We start from the raw sequence: 19,011 nt of genomic DNA, 5'->3' as shown, positions 1-19,011 counted from the left end.
CACCCACTGCAGCTTACCACTCAGATTAACCATGGATCTCAACCAGCCCCTCAGATTCATTGTTGCCCTCTCTTTTTCACTTATATACAGTTGTCGTCATCCTCCACAAATCACCGATCATACACTTTTGGGCCATTGGGTTGCATTTGAGCTCTGTTTTGTGGTATTGAGATCTTTACTGATGACGGAGAAGAGAAGGCTTTGTTCTCCTTGTGGATGGCAATCATGGTAGAAGTCGTCGAGCTATTGGTCTCCATCACCGACTTTTAGCCCTTTTCTCTAGATCCGCTTCAGATCTGTTTGGAAGTATGTGCTCATATTTTTGTATAAACATCCAAGAGGAATGATTTTTTTTTTGGTGTATTTGCAAGTGTGGTTGGCGTCGAGCTGTGGGTCTCCATCACCGACTTTCAGCCCTTTTGTCTAGATCCGCTTCAGATCTATTTGGCAGCATGTGCTTATATTTTTTGTATAAACATTCGAGAGGAATGACTTCACAAGGAAGTTGCCAGAAGATACCACTTTTTCTAATTGAAACGCGTATATATGGTATAGAAAGAAGCATGGACTTGTCTTTTTAAGGGGAGTCGATGATGTCCAACTCTCAACACCTAGAAGTAGACTGATCGGGCATTACATCTACATGTACGCTGACTAATTTCTTCCATGGCCTTATCTACAATCTCTTATTCATCCTCTTCTTCAGTCACCTCTCCATGGCTCTACGATGTCTTCTTGAGCTTTAGAGGAGAAGATATCCATAAAACTTTTACTGCTCATCTTTACAATGCTTTGATTCAAAAGGGAATCCATACCTTCATAGAGGAGGATGAGCTCAGACGAGGTGATGAAATTTCACCTGCACTCCTCCAAGCTATAGAAGTTTCAAGAATTTCTATCATTGTATTGTTAAAAAATTATGCATCATCAACATGGTGCTTGGACAAGCTATTAAAAATTCTTGATCAGTATAAAAAATCAGAGCAACAAAGAGTGCTACCAATATTTTATCATGTAGATCCATCGGACGTACGCCGTCAAAGAATGAGTTTTGGAGAAGCATTGGCTAAACATGCCGAGAAATTGAATGTAGACACGAATAAGTTGCAGTTGTGGAAGGAAGCCCTACGAGAAGTTGCCAAATTGTCTGTATACCATCTGACCAGAAATAGGTAAATTTTCTAACTGCCCGCTTTTATGCCTTCCATTGATCAAGATTGCCTTTTTGCCCCCATTCTATGTATAAATCATCAGTGTGCATGATCTTGTCCAATACGGAAGAAACTAATCACAACTTGATGATAAACATAAATATATAAAAAATAAAAATCTAAACTTTTGTTTGGCCTTTTGATGATCGCCAACTAAAATAAAATACAAAATTAGATAGTATCACCTAATTAATTAAAGTAAATTCATCTTTATCATTTTTTTCTTGTTTATCAATTATTAAGCATTAATTGATCAATTTTCAAGAAAACCAAATAATTTTAAAGTTAATTGGAAGACTGTATTTTGATGCATTTAATATGGTTCCAACATCTAATCTTTTGCCGAAATTAAGTTCATTTCTAGAACAGTATAAAACTTACTGTGATAGTTGGGAGAATAGAATTAAGAAAAACTATAGACAATAATTTATTTTTTGGCCTCGATTTTTTTTGCATACGAGATGAGATGACTTGAAATAAAAGTTGAAAATGGAATAAAATATTATTAAAATATATATTTTTTAATATTATTTTTATTTTGAGATTTGAAAAGGTTGAATTGTTTATTTTATTTAATGTAATAATTTAAAAAAAATTATAATAATTAAATGAGATAAAATAAGATAAGATAAAAAAATTTTGTGAAAATAAAATGAGACGCGCGCACATTTTGATTTTTGAGTCTAACAAAAAGGAAAGAACTTGCCGCGAACTCGTGGCAACATATATTGCATGTACCTACAGCCTAGCTACCGATTTCTTATTTTATTTTATTTTTCCGCCGTAAAAAGAAAATTAAATTGTGTTGCTTGTGTTGCATGTGAGGAGTACAAGTCATTAATGGTTTCTTTTTTATCTTTTATATATGTGTCCACACAAACACAGGAATGAATCAAAATTCATTGAAAAAATCGTTCAAGACGTCTCAAGAATGGCAAATGATCATTTATATTTACATGTTGCCGAGCAGCCCGTTGGATTAAAACCTCGTGTAGAAGATGTCAAATTGCGTTTAGGACTTGGAATGAAAGACACACGAATGATAGGAATTTTTGGAGTTGGGGGAATTGGTAAGACAACTCAGCCAAAGCAATTTATAACTCGATTGCTTTTTAATTTGAAGTTAGTTGTTATCTTCCAATTGATAGCGACACTTGGAATCAAGTGAATCATTTGGTGCAACTGCAAAATACACTTCTTTTTAAAATTTTAGGAGACTATAGAAGTTTGAAGGTTGATGTTGAACCCAAGGTTTCAAATTTTGTGTAATTATAAATCTACACATGAATTTTGATGATAACAAATGAATTTAAAGAATAAAAGAGTCTCAAACTCAAGTTGTCCACACAATGGAATCAATCACATCAAGGAACCAAGTATGAGCAAGAAGGGAACAAGTTCACATTAAATTCATAAAGTAATGTTGTAAATCTCTTAAAAATTCGAAATTAGGATTAAGGCTCAAAATTAATATTTTATCATAAAGTATTAAAATACATTTTCCACATGTGCATGAATATTTTGAAAATTAAATTTGAAAATTTTGAAAGATGATTGATTGTCATCTTTCACATGTGCATGACATGATTAAAGGTTTGAACTTTGAAAATATTAAAGATGATTGATTGTCATATTTCACATGTACAAGTTTTATTTGAATATTTTCAAAAGTGATTGATGATTTTCTTGACTTATGCAAAAGGAAGATGTCTTCGTTTGAAAAATTTGAAAAGTAAAGTGTGCTCATTTTATCATATGCAAAAAGTAAAAGATTAGGTTTGAATTTTTTGAAAAGTAAAGTGTGCTCTTTTTGTCATATGCAAAAAGTAAAAAATTAGTTTTGAATTTTTTGAAAAGTAAAGTGTGCTCCTTTTGTCATATGCAAAAAGTAAAAAATTAGGTTTGAAATTTTTGAAAAGTAAAGTGTGCTCCATTTGTCATATGCAAAAAGTAAAAAGATTAGGTTTGAATTTTTGAAAAGTGAATGATGATGTCTTTGACATGTGAATCTTTTTAAATTTGAATATGAAGTCTCATATGCCTATAAATAGATCATTTGAGAGTTTCACATTTACAACACCAAGAGCATACAATATTTATTCAAAGCTTTCATTCTCTCTTCTCTAAGCATTGAGCCTTAACCCTTGTTCATTTTGAGAGATATAGTTTGCGCTGTATTGTTCTTATTTCACTCATTGAGGAGTATTTTCTGATAACCTACCCACTATCAGCTCTTGTATCAGTAAAAGGGTGTGTATAACCCTTGTGCGTGTAGAAATTGTTCTACACAAGGAATAGTTAAATCACCATATGTAAGGTGATTGCAAGTGTAGAGGGTGTTCTACAAGGATCCTTTGTAGCGGTGTTGTTCAAAGGTGTAATAGGTTTCTATCTCCACCTGAAGGAGGTTGAATAGTGAATTCGGGGATCCTCAAGGGGTAGCTTGAGGCGAGGACGTAGACAGTGGAGCCGAACCTCGTTAACATACTGAGTTTGCTTCTCTCTTACCCTTACTGTTTATATTTATTGTTGTTTCATATTTTGTTTATATTTTATATTGTATATTTGATTTATAATTGTTATTTTTTTTAAATACAACTCAATTCACTCCCCCTCTTGTGTTAGTCATCTGGGCAACAATTGGTATCAGAGCTAGAGCTCTGTTATAAGATTAATTATCTTTTGAGTTAAGATCTTATGACTAACATTGCAGCTTCATTTAGTGAAGGTCAATCTAGCAGTCGACCTCCATTCTTTTGTGGAGACAATTACTCATTCTGGAAAGTTAGAATAAGAATATTCCTTCATGCTCAAGGTCGAGAAATCTGGAAATGTATTGTAAATGGACCTTATATTCCAACAAAAGTGGTTGATGGAGTAAAGGTCAAAAATGAAGAAAAAGAGTTTGATCGTGAAGACGATAGACTTTATACTTTGAATTTAACTGTTATGAATTTATTATATAATGCTTTCAATGGTAATGAGTTTAATAGAGTAATGATTTGCGCTACGGCAAAGGAAATTTGGGATAACTTGAAAGTTACTTATGAAGGAACTTCTCAAGTCAAGGAATCAAAAATTTATATTCTTACTCATAAATATGAAATGTTTAAGATGAATAATGATGAATCTATTTCTAGTATGCACACTCGTTTTACTAATATCATAAATAGCTTGACAGCTCTTGGCAAAGTTTATTCCAAAGTGGAGATGGTAAGAAAAATTCTCAACTCTCTACCAAAACGTTGGGAATCAAAAGTGATAGCGATTCTTGAAGCTAGAGACCTCAAGAAGTTCGAAGTGAATGAACTCATCGGGTCACTTATCACCCATGAGTACACATTGAAAAGAGGAGAAGAAGAAGGAAAGCTAAAGAAGAGCTTGACACTTAAAGCTGTTTCTCATGAAAGTGAAAGTGATGAAGATGAGGAAAATAATGACAAAGATGAAGAAGTTGCGATGATAACAAAAAGAATTCAGAGGTTTTTAAAGAAAAATAAAACTCCTCCGAGAAAATCCTTCAAAAAGTTTTCCAAGAAAGATTCAGGTAAAAATGAAACTTTAATTTGTTATAAATGCAATAAGCCTGGTCATATCAAGCCAGATTATCCTCTGCTAAAGAAAGATCGAAACAAAGGCAAGAAAGCAATGAAAGCTACATAGGATGATGATTCAAGTAGCTCAGATAGTGAAGCAAGTAATGGAGAATCAGCAAATCTTTGTCTTATGGCTAAAGATGACATTGAGGTAACAAATCTTGATAATATTGAAGATCATTCAGATGAAGAATTGCAAAATGTTTTAGAAGAGGTATATGAGGAATTTGAAAAATTGGGTATCAAGTATACTGCTTTGAAAAAGAAAAATTCTTCTTTAACAAACGAAATTGATATTTTAAGAAAAGAAAGTATTGTTTTGAAAGATGAAAATCTTGAGTTGAAAAAGAAAAAAACTGATTTAGAAAATATTGTTGAAAACTTTACGAATGGAAAAAGAAATTTTGAAAAACTTCTTGGTAGTCAAAGATGTGTTTTTGATAAGGCAGGCTTGGGATATATGCCAAAACAAAAATACAAACTTTATAAAAACTTCTTTGATAATCCTTCTACCTCAAAATCCAATATTCAAAATTCTTTTCATAATAAGTTTGTCAAAAAATGATACTATTATAATCACTCAAGATCTTCATATATGTCACATGCTATTTGTAATTTTTGTAATAGAAATGGTCAATTATCATACTTGTCCTATTAGAAGAAAGCAAACAATGACTATTAGGGCCATATGGGTACCTAAAAATCTTGTTTCTTCTAATACTAATAAATAAAGGACCCAAAGAACTTGGGTACCAAGAAAAATCATTTTAATTGTTTTTATAGGTATGCATGAAGTCCTCTAATAGCAAAAACAAATTGTTTTTAGATAGTGGATGTTCAAGACACATGACGGGAGACAAGACTAAGTTCTTTGATCTTAGATCTAAAGAAGAAGGACACGTGACATTTGGAGACAACTCGAAAGGGAAGATTGTGGGAATAGGTAAAATTGATAATAAATCTTCTCTCATAATTGAAGATGTTCTACTTGTTGAAGGTCTAAAACATAATGTTTTGAGTATAAGTCAATTATGTGATAAAGAATTTACAGTTACTTTCAAAATGGATAAGTGCATTATTTTGAATGATCATGATTGTAATATTTGTTTTACTGCTTTTAGAAGCAACAATGTTTATACAATCGATTTTGAAGAAATTACCTCACAAGATACTATTTATTTTTCAGTTCAAAATGAAACTAGTTGGCTATGGCATAGAAGACTAGGTCATGCTAACATGGAACTTATTTCTAAACTTTCAAAAAATGATCTTGTAAGAGGTTTACCAAATGCAAATTTTCTTAAAGACAAAATTTGTGATTCATGTCAATTTGGTAAACAAACAAAAACTTCCTTTAAAACCAAGAAACATATTTCCACTACTAGACCACTGCAACTGATACACACGGATCTTTTTGGACCAAATAGAGTTGCAAGTCTAGGAGGAAAATATTATGCATTTGTTATTGTTGATAATTTCTCTAGATATACTTGGGTCATCTTTCTTGCTCATAAAGATGAGGCACATAATGTCTTTACCAAGTTATGCAAGAGAATTCAAAATGAAAATGGTTATACTATTTTAAGCATCCGAAGTGATAGGGGAAAAGAGTTTGTTAATAAAAATATTGAAACATTTTGTGATGAAAATGGTTTTGTGCATAATTTTTCTGCTCCACGAACTCCTCAACAAAATGGGGTAATAGCGAGGAAAAATAGATCTCTTCAAGAGATGGAAAGAACAATACTTAATGAGAACAACTTGCCTAGTTATTTTTGGGCTAAAGCGGTAAGTACTGAATGTTATGTTATAAATAGAGTTATGCTAAGGTCTAAATTAGATAAAACCCCCTATGAGCTTTGGAATGAGAAAAAGCCCAACATTAGTTACTTTCATATATTTGGATGCAAATGTTTTATTTTGAATGACAGGGATAATTTAGGCAAATTTGATGCAAAATTTGATGAATGTATCTTTCTTGGATATTCTACTAATAGTAAAGCTTATAGAGTATTCAATAAAAAGACTTTAACTGTACAAGAATCTATGCATGTAGTATTTGATGAATCTAATTCTCTACTCTCCAAGGAATCCATTGATGAAGAAACAGGAGGTATAAATAATACGGAAAGTCTCAATCTCAACAAAGAGAATACAATAGAGGAAGTCCAACATGGAGACACCAGGAAAAATTATCAAAATTTAATACAAGATGCAACCAAACAATTGAAATTTGTGAAAGATCATCCAGTGGAACAAATTTTGGGAGAACCTTCTCAAGGTGTAAGTACTCGATCATTTCTTAGAAATATTTGCAATCATACTGTTTTTCTATCTCAGATTGAACCTAAAAATATTGATGAAGCACTTCTTGATGAATCTTGGATTATAGCTATGCAAGAAGATCTTAATCAATTAGAAAGAAATGATATTTAGACACTTGTTCTTAGACCCAAAAATTATACTATTATTAGAACAACTAAACCATTAAATTCATCATTTTTCATTAGGGGCAAGCATTGAAAAAATATATATATAAATATAAAAGAATTATTAATATTTAAAATTAAATTATTTTAATAACTAAAAAATGCCACGGAAGGTAATAGAGTCAAGACGACAAGAAACGCCAAAGTAAGAACCCACCCAGCAATTTCTTCTTCTTATACGTACCCTTTTCTTTATGGTTTTAAAAGGAATAATACTACTTCTTCCGATATGGATGGATTTCGATATGGTCTTGACATAAATTTTTTTACTTAGAGCACTTTTGATGAATTCTCTATCTTATTTTTTAAAATACATTATCAAAATTTTTTTTATTTATTTACATATTCAATTTTACAATATACCATACATCAACTTATCTATTTTTTTCTTCATATCATTTAAATAATATATTTTTTTTATTTTTTTAAACATTTCATTTCTACCAATAAATTTATAATATCCATATATTTTTTTATATTTACAATATATTATTATATACAATGTAATATAATTCAGTCCTATACACACAAAATAAAATTATATAAATTAAATAAAAATTTAAAAGAAAATCAAATATGAAAAAATAGATAAATAATATTTCCAAGATATTTTTAGAAAAAAATAAAATTGAGGTGTTTTAAATGATAAACAAAAGAATTTGTATTGAAATGTAAAAAAAGTAAAAGGAAGTGATGGAATAAATGAAGTATAAATAATTAAAAAATTATTTGAAAGATGAACAGTACCCGCTACATGTAGCGGGTTATTGTATCAATTTGTATTTTACAAACTCTTATACATAATCCAATTGTTTATTATATTTTGTATGAAAATTTAAAAAAGTTGTAATGATTTTAGATAAAATGAGATGGGATGAGATTATTTAACCGAGAAACTCGAGCAATTAATAGAACAAAGTGAGAAAATCAGATAAATACAATTCTAATCAAAGTAGCACAAGTTTGAAGGCAAAACCTTATAAGCTCGTTGCATAGATCAAACCAAGAAATCAGATCAAATACTGGAGCAAAGTGACAAAATCAAATGGATACAGACATTAGAGTAGCACAAATTTAAAAACACTAAAGCCAATACAAACTATTTGCAAAATGCCGGCTTTATTGATTATATATATATATATATATATATATATATATATATATATAAATATAAGTAAAATGCGGCTTTATTGAATTATTGAATTGCAATTTTCACTTTAAGAATTGAGAGAGACATCTATTTAAAACTACTTCTTATTTTCTTTTATTTGTTCAATTTGGATATAAAATAAATGTAGAATACTGGAATATAAAATAAACACCTAATTTGTAGTATAAGAGGAAAAATTAATCAGCCAAAAAGAGTTGTATTTTTCCTCTCTATTCTTTCATTTGGTGTTCGTATATGAACAAAGTTGATCTTGTGAATAACTTGATTTTTGTTTTTTGTTTTTTAGTTTGTGGAATGAAAGAGAGCTTTTGGTATAAGGCACTACAAGAGAGTTTTAATTTTGTGGGATTTTATGAAGAGAAATAATAACTCATGTTCCATAAATAAGAATATAAGCGATTAATCAAAATCAAGAATAAAATGAGAATAATAACTATTCATGAGGTAGAGAAATAAAACTTTATTTTTATTAATATTACATATTTAGTTATATATATATATTTAGTGTGATTTATATAGAGTTATTCAAATGTATTTTTAAAAATTAAAATAAAAATCAGAAAATTATATCCTAGTATTTTACCGAGTTCAAATATTTATCTTTTCGATAGTCTTTTATTCCAGATTTGTAAATTCAAATTTATTATAAAAATTTAATTTAATTTATTATAAAAATCTAATTCAATGTGACGTTCGAGATAAATTGAGAATCGCGTGAAAGTTTGAGGGGGCAAAGTGAAATTTTTTCTTGTGGGTATTTTTGTCTTTGTAGGTGAAAAAACAGCATGTGCTCAATTTCCGTCTAATTTAACGCTGATGATAGATGGAAGGGGGAATTGAGAAATTTTGAAAGTAAACAGGTCCATTTTGATGCAATCGTTAGTTTTGAATGAACATTGTGAATTGAATGAAAATTCGATGAGATAAAATATAATTAATCCAAGAATTATTAACGTTTAAAACTAAATTATTTTAATAACTGAAAATAAAATCGCATCATCCAAACAGAGAAGAATTAAACTGAATCCTGGCATTTACATTTGAGAAGATCAATTTTTTGTTTAAAAATAATATTCAGCTAGTCTTTTCAGCTCAACAAATTTAGTTAATCATATGATCTAAAGTTAAAAATACTGTTCATTAATTTATTAAATTCACTACTACATTTTATTTGATATATTAGTTTTTCTTTAGTTAAAATTTAATTTTAACTAGCGTTCTAATAGAATCAAGACATTAAGGACAATAAACGCCTAAGACCCTGCCCAACAATTTCTTCTTATACGTAACCTTTTCTTTATGGTTTAAAAAAGAATAATGCTACTTCTTCCAATTATGGTTGATCTCGACATAATTAATTTTTATTTAATAATTAAAGAATTATGTTTTTAATGATATTATAAATTTTCTATGTTTTTAAAAAAATATAAAAATATATTTAATTTTCTCAAAACAATTTGTCAGACTTCGTTCAGGGTTAGCAAGACTTTTAAAAAAGCATACCATGTGATGGTGTTGGGTGGATGCAATAATTATGGACCTTACGGTACTCTTGACTAATACCATCCTGACCCCAATCATGGTGTCCAGCTTGGACGGTATGTCGAAAGTAATAAGTTTATTTATTTATTTATTTATTTTTATTCAGAAGTGATAAAATGACAACCTCTTCTTGATTAATAAGTTTTACACAAGTTATTCATAAATAGTATTAATAATTTTAATAATATTTCTTTAGTTTTAAAGTGTCTGAATTTTAAAAATAATATTATTTTACTGTATAGGAGTATTAATGCATGCGCAGTTGTCATTGTACCACCTTGTTTTGTTTTTGCCAGAAGTACTCATGAGGGCAGTGTGTGAACATGGCATCTGTCATAAAGTTTGAATAAGTTGCAAGCAAATTGTCAAAAAGTTACTGAACATCTTTCGTTAATAATTTAACACGGTATTGACTCAATGACTTTACAGTCTTCAAGGAAATTGCCATGAAGATACCATTAACTGAAGCGCGTATGGTGCAGAAAGAAGCATAGACTTGTCTTTTTAAGGATGGTTGATGATGTCCGACTCTCTACATTCAGTAAGTAGACTGATCAGGCATTGCATACACACGTCCACTGACTAATTTCTTCTATGGCCTCTTCTTCATCCTCTTCTTCAGTCACCTCTCCATGGCGCTACGATGTATTTTTGAGCTTTAGAGGAGATGATACCCGTGATACTTTTACCGCTCATCTATACCGTGCCTTGACTCAAAAGGGAATCCTTACCTTCATAGATAAGGATGAGCTTAGACGAGGCGATGAGATTTCACCCGCACTTCTCCAAGCTATAGAAGGTTCAAGAATTTCCATCATTGTGTTATCAACAAATTATGCATCATCAACGTGGTGTTTGGATGAGTTATTGAAGATTCTTGAGTGTAAAAAATCAAAACAACAAAGAGTTCTATCTGTGTTTTACCACATAGATCCATCAGATGTTCGACATCAAAGAGGAAGTTTTGGTGAAGCATTGGCTAAACATGCTGAGAAATTGAATGTAGACATGAAGTTGCAGCTGTGGAAGGAAGCCCTTCAAGAAGTTGCCAGTATGTCTGGATACCATCTCATAAATGGGTATTATATTCTAACCGCTTTTAATTATGCCTTCTATTGATCAAGATTGCCTTTTCGCCCCCATTCTATGTATAAATCATCAGTGTCCATGATCTTTGTCCAATACGGAAGAAACTAATCACAACTTGATCAGCAGAAACATATAAATCATGTTTATCATTTTTTCTTGTCTATCATGAACTCTTAAGCATTGATCAATTTTCGAGAAAACCAAATAATTTTGAAGTTAATTAGAAGACCTTATTTTGAAGCATTTAATCCAACATCTAGTCTTTTGTCTAAATTAAGTTCATTTCTAGGACCGTATAAAACTCAACTGAGGACTCGTTTGGGAAGTCATGAGATAGTTTTAGGTAGTAATTTTTTGGGTTTTGGAATGGGAAATAAAAAGTTGAATAAAAAATATTATAAAATTAAAATATTGTTAGAATAAAGTTTTATAATATTATTTTTGTTTGGTATTTAGATAAATTGAATTGTTTTTTATTTTCTTTTTTGAAAGTTTGAGAAAGTCGTGATAATCAGTTTGATAAAATTGTAATGATTAATTACAAAAAATTATAATGATTAGTTTGAAAATGTTTGTATTTAAATTATGTTTAAAAATGAGATGAAAATTTTGAAACAAGCCAATGATAGTTGGGAGAAAAGAAATAAGAAAAACAATAGGCAATAATTTATTTTCTGGCTTATCGAAAACAAACTCTAGTCGTAGTACTGAAAGAAATTTAAGAATGAGACGCACATTTTGATTTTTGAGTAAGGAGAGAACTTGCCGTCAACTCGCGGCAACATATATTGCATGTACCCTACAGCCTAGCTACCAATTTCTTATTTTATTTTATTTTTCCGCCATAAAAGAAAATTAAATTATGCTGCTTGTATTTCATGTGGAGTAAAATTCATTAATTGTATCTTTTTTTTTTCTTTTATATATGCATGTGTCTACACACGTAGGAATGAATCAGAATTCATTGAACAAATCGTTCAAGAAGTCTCAAGAATAGCAAATGATCATTTTGTTTTACCCGTTGCCAAGCATCCTGTTGGATTAGAACCTCATCTAAAAGATGTTGATTTGCTTTTAAGTGTTGAAACGAACGACATACGAATGATAGGAATTTTTGGACTTGGCGGAATTGGTAAGACAACTCTAGCCAAAGCAATTTATAATTCGATTTCTTCTCGATTTGAAGCTCGTTGTTTTCTTGCAATTGTTAGCGACACTTCAAATCAAGTGGATCTTTTGGTCCGACTGCAAAAGACACTTCTCTCTAAGATTTTAGGAAAATGTAAAAGTTTGAAGATTGACAATACTGATACGGGAATCATTAATATACAGCGTGGGCTTTCCTCTAAAAGAGTTCTTCTAATTCTTGATGGTGTAGACCACTTGAGCCAATTAGAAACATTAGCAGGAGCTCGTGATTGGTTTGGTAAAGGAAGTAGAATCATCATCACAACAAGAAATCAACACTTGTTGAAAACTCATGGAGTTGATTCAACATATGAGATGAAGGGATTGAATCAAAATGATGCTTTTCAACTATGTTGTTGGCATGCTTTCAAAAGAGAGATACCGGATGATGGTTTTAGAGAGTTTGTAGAATGGATCGTAAATTATGCTGGGAGCCTTCCACTAGTTTTAACAGTGCTCGGCTCAGATTTATATGGTAGAACTAAAAAAGAGTGGGAAAGTGCATTGGTTCAGTACAGGAAAGTCCCTCACCAAGATATTCGAAAAATACTTCAACCGAGTTATAATAGATTAAGTGAAGATGAAAAGAATGTTTTTCTTGACATTGCATGTTTTTTCAATGGACAACGGCTTTCTGATGTCATTAAGATGCTAGAAAGTTGTGGCTATTACCCACACTTTTCGATCCCAAGACTAAGGGAGCAGTGTCTTATTTCGGAAGTTCACGGAATATTGCAAATGTGTAACTTGTTACAAGATATGGGTAGAGAAGTTGTTCGACAAGAATCCAAGAGCACGTAGCAGATTATTCTTATATAAAGATTTTCGTGAAGTACCCCCAAGGCTTTCGAGAATATGAAAAGACTCAGATTATTTAGATGCCGCAATGCACTTTTTTCTGAAGAACTTAATTTTCTACCTAATTCAATAAGAGTGCTTGATTGGCCTAATTGTCCTTTACAATCCATGCCATCTAAGTTTCGTGGAGACAAACTCTCTATTCTACTCATGCCTGGAAGTTCGAAATTTAAGGTACAACTATTATTATTTTCAATATTTCTTTAAACTTAGTTTCATGTTCTTTTCTTTTTAACAGAGTCTCACGGCTATGAATTTCGATGATTGTCAATCCATAACGAAATTTCTAGACATTTCAAGGTGTCCAAATTTGAAGAAAATAAATCTCGGTGATTGTAAAAATCTGGTTGAAGTTCATGATTCTGTTGGATTCCTTAATAAGCTTGATACATTAAATCTTTCTGGATGTAACAAACTAAAGAGACTTCCAAGTAGACTGCAGTTGAGATCTCTGCAACTCCTTAATCTTGATAATTGCTCGAGCCTTCAAAACTTTCCAGAAATAGAATGTGAAATGGAACATTTACAAGAAGTCTCCTTATCAGGCACCGCAATAGAAGAATTGTCATCCATTAGGTACCTCACCGGGCTTTTAAGTTTATGCCTAAATTACTGTGTAAACCTGAAGGGTCTACCAAGTAGCATTCATCAGTTGAGATCTCTAGATTATATTGGACTCGATCATTGTCCAAATATTATAAGTTTTGGGATGGAGGAGGAGGAGGAGGTGCATAATGGACAACCCACGCCCTTTGTAGTGTCTACAAGCTGGGAAAATGAAGCTTGCACGTCACTGGAAAGATTACCAGAAATATCAAAAAAATTTCATTTCCCACGGCTAGAATTTATTAACTTGACCAGATGCTTTAAAGTGAATGTGGGGAATTGTATGCCAAACCCTGCATGGAATGGAGTAAGTCCCGATATATACTTCACTTTTCCTTGTATATGCATTTGGCGTTTTGTGGCTAATCGATTTTTGTATATGAATATAGTTGATATATATTTTATGATGTGTTCATCCAACAGGATTTTGAAATGATATTTCCGGGAAATAAGATTTCAGATTGGTTCAGCCATTGCAAGGAGACTTCAAATAGTCATCGGCGTAAATTTGATATTAAATGGTCCCCACCGTATAATTTGGATGACATCATAGGAATTTCTCTTTGTGCTATTTTTGAACCGGTTGGGACTGGGAGTTTGGAAGTTTGCGTCGGAGGAAAACCCGAGGATATGAGGCCCGACTACATACGTACTTATGTACGCAGTGGCGGAGCCACGTTGGGGCAGGGGGAGGCCATGGCCCCCCTACAAATTTGAAAAAAAAAAAAATATAAGTGTTAATTTTTTTATTTAATAAAATAATATTAATTTATCATGTATTAATCCATCCTCTAAAGATTATTTTGGCCCCTCCATAAAATTTAGTCTGATATAAAAATGAATAAATAAAACACATATCATATGAAATAAAATACATAATTTTTATTATAAATAAAAAAATTTTAACTATAACTAGTAGTATTTCTAACCTCTATCCATAATCTATATTGAAAGAGAAATAGTTAAAAATTTTGATTTAGATTCAATACTTGATGATTTTGTTTGTTTAAAAGAATGCAAGTTACAATTTTAGACACTCTGTATTTTTTTGTTTAATATATTTATATCAATGTCTTTATATTATTTTAATAATATATTGTTCTTGACATATCAAATATTTTTTTAATATATAAGTTGTATTAAACATTTTTTTTTATTGTAAATTTTCATATCAGATTATTATATATAGTAAAAAAAAATTGTATAAAAATAGAAAAAAGTTTATATATATTGTTCTAGTTTTATTTGGCCCCTCCTAAAATAAATTTCTGACTCCGCCACTGTATAATGTACGACAATTTGCTGAAATTGATTCAGATCATGTATGGTTAAGGTACCTAACTATAAAAGATATTTGGAGGCTACAAGATGTGAGTGTAGATAAGGCAGATGATCATCTGAGGATTATATTTAAAAACTGTATCCCAGATAATTCTTTGATCTTCAAACGCTGCGGAGTTCATATTTTATACAAACACCATGATGAACAGAATGCAAAAGATCATGAAAATGTTGATGTCCATTTGGATGCACCCATTGAAGATATTGGAAATTTAGCAAATCCAATAGATCATGGAAGTCAACTTTCTAAGAGGCGTCGTATTGATTATGATGATGATTGCAACGTCATTGAATCCGACATGTACCCACAACGTCATTATGATGATGATCACAACCTTGGACATCAAACTCTTTTTGATTATGACGACGACGAAGATGATCACAACATTGGATCCAACTTGTACATCAGAATTTTTATGCGTGCTTTTAGGAGATGATTGATTTCAAATTTGTTTCAAGTGTATGGAGGAGCAATTATGTATTTTGAATGAAAATATGATTATATATAGCCTGGAATTGCCAATACTATTATTTTGTGATCATTCATTCATCCATGCCAATTCCAGCAGAACAAGAACTACATCCCAACAGAGCTCGAAGGCAGTTTCCAAAAACTAGAAGATCAATACTGTATAGTTTACCTCTTTTGTTTTCAAAATCATTTCAATTCATCTTATCTCATCTAATTATTACAATTTTATCAAACTTTCAAACAAAATTCAACAAACAATTCAACCATTTCAAATTCAACACAAAAATTATATTAAAAAAATTATATTCTAATAATATTTTATTTAACTTTTATCTTATTTTATCTTAACTCACTATCCAAATCAGGCAGTACTTCAAAGTCCTGATTAAAGTTTTTTTTTTGTTTCCTATTATATATATAATGTCCAAGTCTTTTCTATTATGAAAAATTCTACTTATCAACATTCCCTACACGACACTACACAACATGTGATTTAGCATTTTTTTCATTTTATTTAAACACACATATATTGAATTGTAAATTTGTATGTTTAAATAAAATGATAAAAATAATAAATTTGTATGTTTCTATTATATACCCAGGTTTGTATCTATTAAATGAGTTGAATCATTATTTCATTTCATTAATTTTCCGTACAAAACTCCAATTGCCTGAAAAAAAAAATATATGTTGGTTGAGATACATGATGATAGTGATTTATATAAACTAGTCTTTTTTTTTTCATTAGGGGAAATTTTAGATCTATAAATTAATTCTATAAAGATATAATAAAAATAATTTTAAAATTTATGGTACAATTAACAACCTCAAGACACATTATTTTACAAATTTATTTTTATAATATATATTTTTTTTTTTATAAACCCTACATTTTTCTAAAAGATGAAGCGGCCAGTTTAAAAAGCATATATATGGAACGGTGCTGGACATGAATGGAGTCATCTTTCCCTATGCCCAGACGAAACAATCCAAAAAAGAGAAAAAAAGTACCTCGGAAGCTCCCCAGTTGGAACATCCTGCAAACACGAAGTAAATACCAATCAGTTTTGTAAAAAATGCAATTAAAACATGAACTTTTATTCATACAGATTAAGAACCTTACCTCTGGATTCTCCTGCAGTTTCAAGGTTTGTTGATCGACATATATACTTGCTCTTATCTGGAACAACAAGCCATGGATCAAGTGGGCATGGCTCTTCTCCCGGCTACAAATAACGCTCATAACTAGCATCAAATAAGCTCAAAACCACACAAATGTTAAAAATTGTAAAAAGTGGTGTGAAATAAACCTGAGGGATATGATCACAAGAGCGAGGGACAATTGCACCACCAAGGCCTGGCCGACAAGAAACTCGCTTTGAATTTCTACAGTGCTTGCAGATAAGAGTCACATATGTCGCCTTTGCATTAGTCCTAGATGCAGCTATAGCGATCCCAGCTATTTTAACAAGTTTCGATATATATTGATCGAGCCTGTCACCCGCAACAAAAACCTCAAATTAACCAAAAAAATAGAACTTTACAATTTTAATAAAAATTAAGGAAAGCGTAAAATAAGAAAAACCAAAACAAACCCTAAAGCCCCATGGGTACGATATATAAAAGAAGATACCAAAAATAAGAACTTCTAACTTCCACATCTCATTCAGGACATATATTCTGTTTATTTATTCTGTTTCAAAGGCCACTAGGTCCGTTTATTTATTCTGTTTCAATTGAATCCCTCAATTTAGGAATCAACCAAACATAAATTAGAATACAAAAATCCACACTCACCCCAAGAAACCTCATCGAGACCGGATCCTCCTTCGACGTCAGCAAGACCTGAACGTTCCCGGTCACCGGATCTTCCATTTCTCCAGTCTCTCCAGCCACTTTCGACCGCAAGCTCGCCAAAACCTCCGACGCTGCCGTCTCAAACTACGAAAAACACACGCATACGATATCAACCATTTGATCATCATGAATAGCAAAAATGTCGACAGTTTTGGTAACAGAGAAAGAATTGGAGAGCATACAAGAGGCAACTAGTCGGCGGGGGAGGAGCAGAGCAAATCCTGGAGGTCGGGGTCGCAGGAATCGCGGTCTTCCAAGTCAACGAGAAGGGACTTGTTGGGATTGTGGATGAGGCTTTCTCTGTAGGGGAAAACATTCTCGTCGGTCTCAAAGCCACGGATGAACTCCTTGAACTTCTGGAGGACGGAGTGTCGGCTCCCCACCTCCGGATCGTGGTCTTCACCGCTGCCGCGCCACGAGTGAGCCTGGTCGCTGTAGTACACTGCCCCCTCGTCCCACCCTGACATCTCTCACTCTCTCTCTCTCTCTACGTCTCTGGAAATGGAGAAATGAGGAGTGTCGACTGTCGAGTGATGCATTGGGGAGGAGGAGGAGGAGGAGGAGGAGGGCATAAGTGGGATTTTCACGTTTTTGGCGGGAAGGACTTGGCGGGAAGGGTTGGATGACTTGGCTTTGGTCACGTGTGAGAGCATCTTCGTTCAATGTAATCTTTGAATCAAACTCAATACCATAATGGTAGTAGTGCATATTTTGGAATCAATACATGTTATAGATATAAAAAAAAATTATAGAAGATAAATTTAGAATTTGACGTGATTTTATAAAATTTATTAATTTTATTTTATAATAAAAGTAATTTTACAACCTAACATACAATTTTAAGTCACGTCAGTTTATAGATTTATTTTCATATAATTCATTTGTGGTTAAACTATATTTCTTTAAAATTGTGTGAAAAATATTGCTTATATATTTTTTTATTGGTTATAGTTTTAAACCTTATAATTTATAACTTAAATATTAAGTTTTACTATTTGGTAACATAATTTAGAGCAGCTTCTAACATATTACATTTATTTAAAAAAATATTTTATGAGGTATAAATGATAAAATATAATTTAATTTTTTAAATATTATAACCATATAAAGTTTAGAATTTGTAAATATCTGAGAGTTATATTTATATTCTGGCCAATTGAAAATATTTTTAAAATTAAAACTACATCCAGCATTATCATTATCATTATTATAGTCATTATCATATATCCCAACCAATTAGATTAAAATTATAATTGAGGTAAATGGAAGTAAGGTGCTAGACTTATTTTATAATAAAAATAACTTTAAATTTAAAGCACATTATTTTATAAATTTATTTTATGTTATAAATCAAGCATTTTTTTTTAAGATAACCCCCAATTTAAAAATCGGGAAACGTTACTTATTTTTTTTTTAAAAAATGTTACTTATCATTCTACACAATACACTTTATATATTTTAATATTTTTTATTTTATTTTATTTTATGCTTGTTAAATTAATTAAGTTATTATATTTATTATCCATATATCATATATTTGTTATAAAAAAATAAAATAAATTAAAATAAATATAATATATAAAAATGATAA

General features: G+C 31.0%; 2 protein-coding genes and 1 long non-coding RNA gene across 6 annotated transcripts; 2 read left to right on the top strand and 1 right to left on the bottom strand.

Moving 5' to 3' along the window:
- The first annotated feature begins 10,418 nt into the window (after positions 1–10,418).
- On the top strand, positions 10,419–14,170 carry LOC122297220 (disease resistance protein RPV1-like). Of its 2 annotated transcripts, XM_043107206.1 has the most exons (3): positions 10,419–11,088; positions 12,046–12,230; positions 12,431–12,593. In XM_043107206.1, the coding sequence occupies exons 1-3, from the start codon at positions 10,604–10,606 to the stop codon at positions 12,445–12,447; spliced, it is 687 nt and encodes a 228-aa protein (XP_042963140.1). In that variant the 5' UTR covers positions 10,419–10,603; the 3' UTR covers positions 12,448–12,593. The 2 variants fall into 2 exon arrangements, with proteins under 2 accessions (XP_042963140.1, XP_042963139.1); XM_043107205.1 differs by having other exon boundaries at positions 10,425–11,088; positions 12,046–14,170.
- Positions 13,142–15,619, top strand: LOC122297219 (probable disease resistance protein RPP1). 3 transcript variants are annotated; one of them, XM_043107204.1, is made up of 5 exons: positions 13,142–13,318; positions 13,383–14,057; positions 14,174–14,407; positions 15,040–15,415; positions 15,467–15,619. In XM_043107204.1, exons 1-5 carry the CDS (start codon positions 13,142–13,144, stop codon positions 15,526–15,528), a joined length of 1,524 nt encoding a protein of 507 aa, XP_042963138.1. In that variant the 3' UTR covers positions 15,529–15,619. The 3 variants fall into 3 exon arrangements, with proteins under 3 accessions (XP_042963138.1, XP_042963137.1, XP_042963136.1); XM_043107203.1 differs by having other exon boundaries at positions 15,452–15,619; XM_043107202.1 differs by having other exon boundaries at positions 15,040–15,619.
- On the bottom strand, positions 15,321–17,997 carry LOC122297223. Its single transcript, XR_006238693.1, has 7 exons — positions 17,603–17,997; positions 17,361–17,504; positions 16,874–17,057; positions 16,687–16,789; positions 16,575–16,600; positions 15,478–16,234; positions 15,321–15,426 (listed from the first exon to the last, which is right to left on the bottom strand). It is a non-coding gene; the product is annotated as an uncharacterized LOC122297223 (long non-coding RNA).
- Between the last annotated feature and the right edge of the window lie 1,014 nt (positions 17,998–19,011).

The sequence above is a fragment of the Carya illinoinensis genome, chromosome 15, assembly GCF_018687715.1.
Source record: "Carya illinoinensis cultivar Pawnee chromosome 15, C.illinoinensisPawnee_v1, whole genome shotgun sequence".
Classification (NCBI taxonomy): Eukaryota; Viridiplantae; Streptophyta; class Magnoliopsida; order Fagales; family Juglandaceae; genus Carya; species Carya illinoinensis.
Note: the sequence above shows the minus strand (reverse complement) of the source record. Positions and strands in the feature narration are given on the sequence as shown.

Bases quoted from the DNA above. Each gene is read 5' to 3' on its own strand.
- LOC122297220 (XM_043107205.1), top strand. From the start codon at position 10,604: ATGGCCTCTTCTTCATCCTCTTCTTCAGTCACCTCTCCATGGCGCTAC. The intron at 11,089-12,045 runs GTATTATATTCT...CTACACACGTAG, and splicing joins GGATACCATCTCATAAATGG to GAATGAATCAGAATTCATTG.
- LOC122297219 (XM_043107202.1), top strand. From the start codon at position 13,142: ATGAAAAGACTCAGATTATTTAGATGCCGCAATGCACTTTTTTCTGAA. The intron at 13,319-13,382 runs GTACAACTATTA...TCTTTTTAACAG, and splicing joins CTGGAAGTTCGAAATTTAAG to AGTCTCACGGCTATGAATTT. The intron at 14,408-15,039 runs GTACGCAGTGGC...CCACTGTATAAT, and splicing joins CCGACTACATACGTACTTAT to GTACGACAATTTGCTGAAAT.